The sequence below is a fragment of the Narcine bancroftii genome, chromosome 6, assembly GCF_036971445.1.
Source record: "Narcine bancroftii isolate sNarBan1 chromosome 6, sNarBan1.hap1, whole genome shotgun sequence".
In the NCBI taxonomy this organism is placed as follows: Eukaryota; Metazoa; Chordata; class Chondrichthyes; order Torpediniformes; family Narcinidae; genus Narcine; species Narcine bancroftii.
In genome coordinates this window covers 5,754,235-5,767,578 of record NC_091474.1, presented here as the reverse complement: position 1 = coordinate 5,767,578, position 13,344 = coordinate 5,754,235, and the positions used below count along the sequence as shown (strand labels likewise).

General features: G+C 42.4%; 1 protein-coding gene across 1 annotated transcript; it reads right to left on the bottom strand.

Moving 5' to 3' along the window:
* Positions 1-8,414: 8,414 nt before the first annotated feature.
* On the bottom strand, positions 8,415-12,516 carry fitm2 (fat storage inducing transmembrane protein 2). Its single transcript, XM_069883738.1, has 2 exons — positions 12,150-12,516; positions 8,415-9,104 (listed from the first exon to the last, which is right to left on the bottom strand). Exons 1-2 carry the CDS (start codon positions 12,314-12,316, stop codon positions 8,504-8,506), a joined length of 768 nt encoding a protein of 255 aa, XP_069739839.1. The 5' UTR covers positions 12,317-12,516; the 3' UTR covers positions 8,415-8,503.
* Between the last annotated feature and the right edge of the window lie 828 nt (positions 12,517-13,344).

Sequence of the window (13,344 nt, the reverse complement as noted above, 5' to 3'; positions counted from 1 at the left end):
AGTAATTTACCTACCCAACATCTGTCATGAGTACACACTAGTGCGTTTATAAAGATCTTTTTTGAATGATGTGCCACAACTCCAGATTCGAGTATTTAGCCCTAGAAGAAATGCATGTCTTTTTCTTTTTAAAAAATATACAAACTAACAATTAGATAGAAGAAGTCAGGCCTGCCTCAGGAAAGAGCATGTGTAAATCAGGTGAAGTTCAGATATTTTAAAACTTTGGTGCAAACTTACAATATTTTATGCGGAAGCTCTCTTCCAGGTTACAAATGTCAAAGGTTTTAGATATTTAAAAGTGAATGGAAGAATAACCAGCAATATAAAATATGAGACAATGATCTTCAATAGTTACTGTAGCAAGTTCGTACGAGTTACCAGTAGTACCAGTATGCATTTTGTGTTCAATACATTAGGTGCAGTGATGCAAATAATCAGGGCTATTAATGTGCATTAATGGTTAACAGACTTTGCTCCCAAATAAAAAGCTTTGGATTTTAAGAGTTTAATTACATTATGTTTTAACTTTATTCGTAGCAAGTTTTTAGCTCCTTGTATAGAATGTACATATATCTGGCAATCTTAGATGAAAAGACACTGTGAGTAAATTCCTACCGATAGTTTGCCAGAGTAAAGCTACACGCAGGTGTTTCACTATTAAGTTTTGTTCTGATTGCAATTTTTAAATAGTGTGTCAAAATTGTCTAATCAGAATTTAAATGCATATATTAAAAAAGTTCAGACCTTCAAATAATAAACACATCTATATTTCTCTTCTTAATGTTAACCGACATTTTGAAAAATGTTCAAATTTCAGATTTTGTATGCGGAGTTCAAAATTATAATATTTTCTACTTAGCAGTGAAATGACACTGCTTACGGGTGATCTATGGGAATGTCTGCAAAGTGGGCTTCCCTTTTCCAAGGATACCAGGCATCCAGCCACAGTGATTTCATCAAGCAAATGGACATTCCAACCACAATGGGGAAAAAAAAATCACAATTGTTATCTAATGAATAGAGTGTAAATTAAAGAATCAGCTATACAAGGTAGCTACAAAATTTTTTTTTAATTAAAAAGATTATTTTAAGGATTTGAATCTTAATCTTAGCTTAATCCCAATTTGCAGAAGTTATACCGCATGAAGTGAACACCATTAATAAATATCTTTTTACTGACAGATCAAATTCTTCTTGCTACATTGGAGAAAGTCTCACAATATAACCGTTGAAGAGCTAGGAATTCCTTGACAGTTACTTCTGAATGTTCTTGTTTCAACCCTCATGTCCTCCAGTTAGTTAAGAGGTGACATGCTGTAGTCTGCCACCTGCAGATCCCAGGCCTGATCTAATGCATATTTTAACCAGGCCGCCTTCTTAGTTCTAGAGACACTGCAACATAAGCAAAGAGGATGAGTGGGGGAACCAAATAGAGTTTTGGGTGACCATGAGGGGATAGTCAGTCTTATTCCTGGGAAGGGTAATATAAAATGAGATACACAGATTTAAGGTGAATGGGGAAGATCTTAAAGGGATCCGAAGTGCATCTTTTTCCCTTGTAGAGCACAGTGGGTATGTGGAAAGAACTGTGAGAGGAAGACATACCATAGAGGATGGGACAAATGTAACAATTAGGAGATTTAGATAGGTAAATCAATAGGAAAGATTTAGGGACCGAATGCAGGAAAACAGGACTAGTTTGGTCAGCAAGGACAAGTTGGGGCAAAGGAGCTGTTTTTGTGACTCAAATTACGACTCAAATTCTCTGCTTGTCAATTCCATCTGTCCAAAATCATCTTTAAAGTAGTAAAATGTAATCCGAAGCAAAACAAAGTCACAGTCCTTAGCCTAAAGGAACTTTAAGATACTGTTATTCATTTCACTCCATTCCAATCTCAGCATGTGCCAAAGGAAACATTTTCTCAAGCCCTCCAATTGAAGTTTTACACAAATATATAAAGATGATCCTTAAGAAAACTGTTGATTTATGCTTTACTGAAAGACTATTTTGTAGGGCAATTAAATTTGAATTGAGACACAATTTTTTTGTAATTTTGTATTCACAGAAAAATTCAGGAAGTCTGGTCTGTCGCCATTTATTTTGTAACCATCAAAAAAATGTCTATTATATCAAATTATAGCTCTTGCAATTGTTGTTTCGATATCTTGCTCACTCAATTCCCCACTGCAAACCAGTACAAATGGCAGTTTTTTTTTTAAAAAAAAGCATATCTACGATGTCAATTTCCTGCTAATTAGTTTCTTTTCAAATAATGGGGAATCTGCAAATAAGTGTCTAATTATCTGATCAAGAAACCCATCACCAAGACGTGGATTTTGGGAATTTTAAAAAAGTGTTTTGGCATTCAACGTGACTAATTGCCAAAGGTTACGTACAAGAGATAATATTCTTAATATTCTCCCCGAAAACAAGAGTTCACTTATGTTCAGGTACAATAGATGGGGAATATTCACATTATGGTTTTACTTAGCAGGTTATCAAAAAATTAAATGAAAGGCGACCAGATTTTGATCACTTTTACATATTCATGAGCATTTTAGTATTTCACAATCTTTTCTTTCAATTAGATCATTTGTACTTTTTGTTTTGGCCTTCCATATAGTTTGCATATTCATTTAGAATAGCTAATCTGCATTATGACCTACCAAAAATGTTTCACCTAATTATTTTCCATACATCATTATTTCAAAGTTATCTTGCTGGTTAATTTGGAAAAGGAAATAAGTTAAAGAACAAAATGCTATACAAAATTCATTACGTAAAATCTTGATTTAAATTAAAGTCGTCTTAGAGTGAATAGACCTCAACCAATTTCTCTCCACATAAATACCATGGATTTCATTAAAGTGACAAATAATGTGATAAATACTTAATTCTCTGTTGACCAGCTACATTCATACTTAAAAAAAAATCAATATATGCCACTAGAAAGAAATGTCGCAAAATGGAAAATGCATACCAAATTCTTGAGGTTAATTATGGTTCTTGAGACATTTTAAACAGACTCATTCATGTTCTAATTCATTTACCACTGTCACACATTTGCAAGTTCAAATTCTCCATTCCAAAGTTACCAAGATTACTCAACACATACCATTAAAAATTCTTCAAAACGTGCCACCATCGCTACAAAGCTAATTAGATGGTCACGGGCACTAAATTTATTCAAGAGACAACTTTTTTTTATATTATATGAATGAAATAACACAAGAAATGAAAAGTACTCTGTTTAGCTTTCCACACATGTTGCATCAATTGATAAGGCTCATCTTCTATCACTCTCCTGCACAAATCTGACATCCTCTAAATCTCCAAAATAATCATTGAACTGTTTTGAATATATTTAACAATTGAGTTTCTGTCATATTTTTGCAGAGAAAAATTAAAAGTATTAGTACCATCCAAGTGAAGAAATGCATTCTAATTTCATTCAGAACTGTTCCTTTATGTGGCTATGTCCATTCGTTCTAGACACCCCAATGAAATGAAATATCATCGTTGCATCCAATTCATCAAAGTGATGAGGTTTGTATGTTTCAATGAGATTCTCTCCCATTCTTGTAAACATGGTCACTTTGCTTTTATCTTATTTGGACAAGTCTTTCACTGCAGGAATAAATTTGGTAAACCTTCATGGGACTCCCTCTATCACAAGTTTATCCTCCGTTGGATTGGGAACCAGATCTAGGCAGAATATTCCAAGTAAATTACTCAGGTTCTTACAAAATTGCAGTAAGATACCCTTTACTCTGGTGCTCAAATCATGTTGGAAAATTTAAGCCCAATAGACTGTTTGTGTACCTGCACATTAACTTGTGATTTGTTTCCAAGAATCTCAGGTCACTCTGAGCACCAATTCCTTTTAATCTCCTTCCATTTAATCAAAATATTCCAGTTCTCTATTTTTTCCCTTCAAAGTGGATGACCTTACATTTTCCATGAAGGGTTACCATCCACCATCTTCAGCTATCTGCCAAGCCTATCTAAAATAGCCAAAATCCATCTGCATTGTCCTTGTAGCACACACACACACACACACACACACACACACACTTACTCACCAATTTGGACATTATAATGGGTCCCCTTCATCCAAAACATGAAAAGATTGTGAACAGCTGGGCCCCTAAAATGCACCCCACTCAGAAAAAACCTTGTATCCTGAAAATAACCAGTTTATTTCATCTTGTAAACAGTCCTCAAATTGAGCCAGTATATTCCCTCCAAAGACATCTATACCAATGTTGTATAATTATGTCCTGCATAGCATCTTATGGAAGGCTTATGAATGTCATAATATACCTTGTGCATTAATTCACTCTGGTCTCTTCTGCTAATTACAACCTTAAAATCTTTGCAGATAGATCAGGCATGACTTTTTTTCATAAATCCTAGTATTATTTTCTAAGTCACCTGTTACAACTTAATAATAGAGCAAATTCTGGAGACTTCCCAAGTACATTTTAGTCAGAGAGAAAAGGTAATTGTGTTTGTGAACCATTCTCCAATTGGAGTACAAGCACTCATTAAAATGGTGGTTACTGAAGCAAAACCTCAGAGAAGTGATTTTCAAATTGCTCTCTGTATCATGGACAAATGAAGCAGATAAGGAAGTCAACAAGTAGCTGCAAATGGGAAGAGTTCACATTTTTTAAAAAAACAGGTCACTTCTGAAACAAGAATGCACCTGTAATATATTAAAAGGATGCCCTTCAACTGAACTGAGATGACAACAAATGTCCTCAGTAGATAGAGCAGGACTGAGTAAAAGGAGCGGGATTGTGGATAACTCTCAGACTCACTTAATTTGAAATAAAATTGTGAGCATTTTATAAAATACAAAAGCCAAATCAGATTCAGCCTGCACTGACTTGAAATTGGCAGCTCCAATTAACATGAACCAATACATTTGGGATGGAACTAAACAGAAAAAAATAGTTTTAACATGACAATGGAGAAACACGAAAGCTGCATATGATGGAATTTTAAGCACATGAATAATTGATGGATCCATGGGTACAGTCAGTCAGTCAGTCAGTCAATGTTGAGTCAAAGGCTAACAGACAACAAATGTAGATTATGTTAGACCATATACTCAGTGTGGTCTCCTCCACCTCAGCAAGACCATACCCACATTGGGTAACCACTTTGCTGAGTAATTACACTCTGTGAGTCTAAATTTGGGCTTCCTGCAGCCTATAGCAATCCTACTGCAGGGCTTCCTATAGATGCCACAGTCTGCTGAGTTTCTTCTGCACTTTTGAGTATTGTACTTCCATTTCAATGGCCCCAACAATTCCTAGAATTACATGATTGATGAGACCAAACATAAACTTGAGGAACATATAATATTCCTCCTGGACAGCCTTAAACTTAATGGCATGAACAGAGATTTATCTAATTTTAGATACACCACACCCCCCCCCCCCCCCCCAACAACTGAACCTTCTGTTTGCATCTTTTTTACCTAACAAAAGACAAACTTTTCTTTCTTCCCCCCCCCCCCCACCATTTCATAATTGATTCTCTCTAACTCTCTATGCACTACCATCTCTCCCTTTAGATATGTAATTTTACCCATTTCAGCTTAGTCTTTATAAAGGGTTGACTTGAAACATTGACCATTTCAACCCATGGATGCTCTCTGACATTCTGAGTTCCTCCAGCTATTCCTCATCTGCCCAATTAACAAATCAAGCCTGGGCACTATTAATTCCAAAATAAATATAAGACTGATGAAACATTAACTTTGTTTCTCTTGCCAAATGCTGCATGACTTGCTGAGTATCTAAGATTTTTTTTTAAATTAGCATACAGCACATTAATAGGCCCTTGCCACCCAATTATACCCAAATGACCTACAACCCGGTACATTTTGAACGGTGGGACGAAACCGGAGCACATGGAAGAAACCCACACAGACAAAGGAAGAACGAACCGCTCCTAACAGACAGTGCCGGATTCAAACCCCAGTCGCTGGCACCGTAACAGCAATGCGCTAACTGCTACGCTAACCGTGCTGTCCTGCTTTTGGACCATGAATTCAGTTGTTTCTATTTACAACTATAGAAATTTAAGTCGCATGAAAATAGAGGCATCCTTTCAAAATGTTTACATTATTTAAAACAACCTTCGACATTTGTAATTTAAGATACCTGGTAACAATATGTTTTTAGACAACATTGATAAATTGGAAAAATGTCAAAGGCATGCTAACAAGGATGCAAGTCAAAATGATGAAAAGGTAGAGGAGATGCTAGAAAGTGACCAAAAACTTAGCCAAGGATGTAGTTTATAGGTCTTAACAAAGAGGGGAGAAAATGCCAGAGGAACAAGGGCAAAGCAAAAAATCACCAACAAAATATTAATCATGGGGTCTGCACAAAGACAGTCGAGTTCTTGTGTATAGTGGAGAGGTTCCAAAACAAGAAAATGATACAAGAACTGAAAAAGCAACTCATCTATACAGGGCAAGGTACATTTATTGATCTATCCCATTAAAAATGTTTAAGTGTTTAATGTGACTGAAACATTACAGCACCATTGATACAATTCTTAATAAATTAACAGTATCTATCTTTAAAACCTTTTAATGCATTGTTTAAATTGTGAATAAACTATTTTAGTACAAAAGCAAGTTGGTTATACAAATGAGTAATTAACAAAGTGAAACTTACATTTAAATACAGCATTTTCACCTTATAACATTATTCCAAAGCAAAATTCCCCATTTTCCTTCATTGTCTAGAGTGCCGTTAAGAACTATATACAAACAGACTTTCCTGAATTTTCCTCAAATCATTAACAATAACACAACTCTATCTAAACGTTCCTGAAAAAATGACAGTGGTTTTACATGACATTTCCCCAATTGGAAAAAGAAGTTCAGGGACTCCTAGGTGCACATGGATGATCACAGATTTCCTAATGCAGACTTGCTGCTATCTTTCTGTTCCACTCCAACAATGGCTTTTAGGTCAGGGCAGTTCTCAAGCACCAACCTCCTGAAGTTTTCTAGCAGTTATGGAGGAAGGTCCAACAACTGAACAAGAGCCAAATAAGACAACTGTGTGGAAGGGTGGGAAAAAAGGAGTTTATGTTTAAATCTAAACCAAGTGCCATGATTTAATTGTTAAATAGTATTTCTGAGACAGATTTCACTGCCAGATCATTCTGAAGATATCAAGTACCCAATCAGACGAGTTCCGAGATAGTTATCATCAGAATGCATTATAATCTGCAGGGCTGAGCTCATCCGATCAAATACAGAAGAAAATTTATGGCAGAGGCTCAAGTGTAGATTCAGCAGGTAGGTCACCGCTCCCAGAAAAGTATAGGCCATCTTTTATATAGATTTAACATTTATAAATATTCATTAAGGTATCAGGGATGACTTCTTAATGCCATCAAACATGGGAGATCTTGGAGCACAAACTACTCGAGACTGGACATCCTCCTCTGAATAGCAACATTACACCAAGTGGTTTAGGATGGTGACGGCATGACTTTGCACTACTTTAATGTTGCAATCTCACATCCCCAGTGTCCCGAATTCGATCCACACCTGAGGTGCTGCCTGTATGGTGTGCATGTTGTCTGTGATTACATGGGTTTCCTCCCACATCCCAATCATACATTGGCAGATCTAATCAGGTGGCTGTTCATTAGCCCAAAGTGTTGGCGAGAAATAACAAGTTGCAGGGGTACGGCCAATAAGATTCTTCCCCAGGGACTGGCGTGGACAATGGGCCAACAGCCTCCTGCTGGTGCAAAGAAAAGCTTGTGAATAATTTCAGCGCCAGAAAAAAAATTGCAAGAGGCCAATGAAGGAACCAAATACTCAATTCTTGTACCACATAACTTGTCAATGATCAAGATTTAAACATTTTTCTATTAATACACCATTACTAAAAAGGACTAATTTTGGCCACCTTGCACAAATGTCATTGAATTTGACCCATGAATTAGATCAATTTTCTTGATGAAACTTTGAAAACCAAGTCAACTAAAATACTGTATTTTTATTGAAAGCTTGATAAGATGCAATGCTTATGAGTGCCTCACTAACAACCTAATAAAGATTAAGTAGCACAATAAACCCAACATCTCCCTTAAGCAGCTACAGAATTCTTATTTTTCTGTAATTTGATTAACATAATGAAGAAATGTGAGATTTAAAATACTTGACCCAGCAATCAAATTCGTAACAAAATAAAAATCATTTTATTCAACCAATGCTCATTTTAGTTACACTATTCCCCCTTCCGACATTCAATACGTGTCCTTGCTTCTAAACTCAGAGTTCATCAACTGATTCAGGGAGATGTGTGGATAATACTGAATGCATTTTAATACAATTATGTTTCCAAAATAAAAATGAGAATTCAAATGCGTGGAGCTTGCACCATGTGCTGGTTTATCTGAATTGTCTCTTTGCAGTATAACTTATATTCTTCATCCTTTAATTTCTCTGATCTTTTATTCATCTTTGTTCCCAATTTCTGGTGGCAGTCCAGGAGAAAATGGCTTCATATACCAAAACTTGTACGTTAAATACCAGGCAGAAATGCCTAGAATAGTTCCAATCATCTTTTGAGGTAGATCATGAAAATATACTGCAGTACAGAAGAACATCCAAATCCACAAGAGAAATAAGATGTTCAAAGCAATAAACAGTGACTTAATTATAGTTGAAATAGCCTTTTGTGGCTTTTGCTCGAGTTTGTAAATTTCATTCATGATTGCCGTTTCTTCCATTATCATTAGTATACAGTATGACAACAAGAAGGAGTGCCCAGAGATGTCAAAGCCAACCCAGCTATGGCCTTGTTTGCTGCAAACATCCTTAGTTTCAAATCCCTCCAGAACAGTCATATTTTGGGATTCAAAGCATCGGCCTGTGAAATTTTCAACCACGTGAAAGATCCGTGTGGGGAGAAACCAGATGACAGTGCCCACTACACATGAAGTTAAGCGACGAACTGCAAACAATGCATCTCTTCGGACAAAGTAGTTTGAGATGAAAATAAATGGAAGGAGCAGACCCATGGTCCAACCCCATGAAAATTTGACAAAATACCTGCAAGAACAAGAGTAAGACATTATTAATGCCAAAAGTGTTCAGGAACATTCATTCTCTAATTGCCAGTTGGGAGGCTAGTGCAGCAAGTGAAGAGGTTAGGAAAAAAAATATTGCAACTGATTCATCTAATTTCTACTCTTTACCCATTAGGTAAACTAATTGCTTTGAATCCTCACGTTTGCACTTTTAATTGAAAATGTGTTATTGATTTTGAGAACTGAAAAAATTCTAATCAAAGAAAACCTGAAATAACTTGGGCTAATCCACAGAGCTTCTTCAATGACCTCCTATCCCCAACGAGGTAAGTACCCAGAGGTACAGTACTTATACTGAAGCTTCTTCAATGACCTCCTATCCCCAACGAGGAAAGTATCCAGAGGTACAGTACTTGTACTGAAGCTTCTTCAATGACCTCCTATCCCCAACGAGGTAAGTACCCAGAGGTACAGTACTTATGCTGAAGCTTCTTCAATGACCTCCTATCCCCAACGAGGTAAATACCCAGAGGTACAGTACTCGTACTGAAGCTTCTTCAATGACCTCCTATCCCCAACGAGCTAAGTACCCAGAGGCACAGTATTTATACTGAAGTACTGTAAATGCATTTTAGCCTAGCTTACATTGCAAAGAATGATGGTGTGTTATATACTAAACCACAGCACGTTTACTGTGTGTATAATAAAGAACTACATTTCCTAGTAGACAATGCACGCCGACGACGACAGAAATTGAGTGTGTTGTTAGTTCAAGCTTAAAAAATAAAGTTGTTTAAGTGTTAAACCCACGCAAGGTTGTTCTTCTTCAAGGAACAAACAAAACATGGTGTCAGAAGTGCGTAAGTAAAAAAAAAAACAGTTCCCATCACGTACAAGTCCTTCCACACCGATGCAGTTTACTAGTAATCTAACCGATAATTGGAAATGCTTCAAACAGCACTTCAACATTTATTTAGAGGCTGGTGGAGTGGGAGAGACATATGGAAAACAGAAAGCGTCTATATTTCTACACGTGATGGGTGAAGATGCCTTGGACATCTATAACGGTTTTCAAAATGATGAGACAGCTTTCGCATTGGACACTCTGATGACAAATTTGAGGAATATTTTGTTCCAAGTAAACATGTCACGCTTGAGAGATTCAAGTTTTTCTCCTGTGACCAGAAACTAGGTATGAGTTTTGACTAATACTCAGCCAAGCTTCACCTATAGAGTCCTGTGAATTCAGAGATTTGAAAAACATACTTATTAGAGCTAGAATAGTTTGCAGAATCCAAGATAATGGGCTTAGAAATAGACTGTTGTGCGAAAAAGATTTGACACTGGAAAAGGCTGTGATTATGTGTAGGGCAGCAGAGATCACACAAGCTAAGCTGCACAGGATAGACATAACAGGGCATAGGGTTTAAAAAAAAGCAGAGCACCCGAAGTTTCCCAAAGCAACAGCAGGTGCAGAGATAGACATATTCTAAAGATATGTCCTATGGGAAGTCCTTCAATAAAAATGTGGGAAGAATCATTTTATAAAGTGCTGCAAAGCAGGGGCTACTAAGAAAGAAGTGCACACAGTGGATGAAGAAATGGAGGAATTCTTCGTGGATTCACTACAGACTGACTAAAGAAATCTCTTGGTGCCTGCCACACTGACCACCGCCAGTGGGCTGATATCGCCTCAAACCGTGCATCTTGGCGCCTCATAGTTTGACGGGCAGCAACCTCCTTTGAAGAAGACCGCAGAGTCCACCTCACTGACAAAAGACAAAGGAGGAAAAATCCAACACCCAACCCCAACCCACCAATTTTCCCTTGTAACCGCTGCAACCGTGTCTGCCTGTCCCGCATCAGACTTGTCAGCCACAAATGAGCCTGCAGCTGACGTGGACATTACCCCTCCATAAATCTTCGTCTGTGAAGCCAAGCCAAAGATGAAAGACTGCTGGTGGTAAAATGGAATGGATCATTCCAGTGTCTGTGAATAAGGCAGTAATTCCATTGAGGCTCAACACAGGAGCCCAGGAGTTATCTATGGACAATTACAAGACCCTCACTTTAGAGCAAGGTCGTCCAGTGAAATTAAAAGTGACAGGCTACACTGGAGAGAACATTCAAGTAAAAAGGGGGCTGTATGGTGCATATATGGTGGGGGGGGGCCGGCGGCGGGGAGGGGAGGGGAGGGGGGGGGGGCCGGCGGCGGGGAGGGGAGGGGAGGGGAGGGGAGGGGGGGCCGGCGGCGGGGCGGGGAGGGGAGGGGAGGGGAGGGGGGGGGCCGGGGGGGGGGGCCGGGGGGGCCGGCGGCGGGGAGGGGAGGGGAGGGGAGGGGGGGCCGGCGGCGGGGAGGGGAGGGGAGGGGAGGGGAGGGGAGGGGGGCCGGCGGCGGGGAGGGGAGGGGAGGGGAGGGGGGGCCGGCGGCGGGGAGGGGAGGGGAGGGGAGGGGGGGCCGGCGGCGGGGAGGGGAGGGGAGGGGAGGGGGGGCCGGCGGCGGGGAGGGGAGGGGAGGGGAGGGGGGGCCGGCGGCGGGGAGGGGAGGGGAGGGGAGGGGGGGCCGGCGGCGGGGAGGGGAGGGGAGGGGAGGGGGGGCCGGCGGCGGGGAGGGGAGGGGAGGGGAGGGGGGGCCGGCGGCGGGGAGGGGAGGGGAGGGGAGGGGGGGCCGGCGGCGGGGAGGGGAGGGGAGGGGAGGGGGGGCCGGCGGCGGGGAGGGGAGGGGGGGAGGGGGCCGGCGGCGGGGAGGGGAGGGGGGGGGGGGGCCGGCGGCGGGGAGGGGAGGGGGGGGGGGGCCGGCGGCGGGGAGGGGAGGGGGGGGGGGGCCGGCGGCGGGGAGGGGAGGGGGGGGGGGGCCGGCGGCGGGGAGGGGAGGGGGGGGGGGGCGGCGGCGGGGAGGGGAGGGGGGGGGGGGGGGCCGGCGGCGGGGAGGGGAGGGGGGGGGGGCCGGCGGCGGGGAGGGGAGGGGGGGGGGGGCCGGCGGCGGGGGAGGGGAGGGGGGGGGGGGCCGGCGGCGGGGGGAGGGGAGGGGGGGGGCCAGACCCTCTCATGGGCCTTCACTACTCACACGTTGAAGACGTTGCGCCGGTTGGAGAAGTAGGACTCGGCCAGCGGCTGCGTGGCTTTGACGAGGGAACCTCCCAGGCTGACGGCACCGAGGAGCAGCGCCAGGTTCCGGCGCAGCAGAGGCGGCTGAAAGGCCAGCGTGAGCCGCACACAGCCATCCAGCGACATCTTCGCCAGCACCGACGCTGCCAACCCTCATTGGCCCCGCTCACCGACGCTGCCAACCCTCATTGGCCCCGCTCACCGACGCTGCCAACCCTCATTGGCCCCGCTCACCGACGCTGCCAACCCTCATTGGCCCCGCTCACCGACGCTGCCAACCCTCATTGGCCCCGCTCACCGACGCTGCCAACCCTCATTGGCCCCGCTCACCGTCGCTGCCATCCCTCATTGGCCCGCTCACCTAACGGACAGATGAAGGATCCGCCCTCTTAAAGGGCAATGTCCCCTCAGGTGCGCACACCCTGCCCCAGAGACACCTTCCCTCAAGTGGAGTGGAAGCCGACCGCCTGACCCCCAAAAAAGGCTGGCAGCAGCAAGACAGCTTCATCACCAACAGGCACCGAGACTTGGCTCAGTTAGCTGGGCCCTCCCATCCAGTCAGCTCTTTCCTGAGCAACCATAATATTTCTCCAAAGGCACGTTAATGGGGAGGAGATGGTCACCCACTGTAATGATGGAGTACTGGTGATCCTCCTGACCACTAGAAGGCGTCGGAGACTAGTTTGTGGCAGCTCAGTTGGATTCAAGACGGATGCCTCCACACGGTCGTGAATGAATTCTATAGCTAATAGAGTTGTTTTAAAAGAACCCAAGTTTATTTACGGCTGCACAATGAACGGAACATCACATGGTACCAGGTCATAGGTTTTGTTCCCCCCCCCCAAATGAGGTATTGTCACCCCCCCCACCCCCCGCCACAAGGAGGAATTGTGACCCACAGCCTAATGTTAAGCATTACAACGAGATCAATGGCCGTCTTCTTTACCCATATTCCCTCACGCAGTTGGAGCTGCTGTTCCAGCGCCAGGGAAATGAGCATGCCCGTCGCCCGCAATGCATCACGGCAAGGTTGACGACAATGTCGGAGGAATGCCCAGAGTTCATGGGTGAGTAGCAAGGGGCTGGAAGGGTCCCTAACTTTCATTTTTAAATATGATTTAAGCTGATAATTAGAAAAAATGGTATTATTTGGT

What these genes read in the sequence shown, in the direction of transcription:
- fitm2 (XM_069883738.1), bottom strand. Translation starts at nt 12,316, where the DNA reads ATGTCGCTGGATGGCTGTGTGCGGCTCACGCTGGCCTTTCAGCCGCCT. An exon ending in CGGCGCAACGTCTTCAACGT is followed by an intron (nt 9,105 to 12,149) that starts GTGAGTAGTGAA and finishes TTGTTCTTGCAG; the next exon opens with GTATTTTGTCAAATTTTCAT.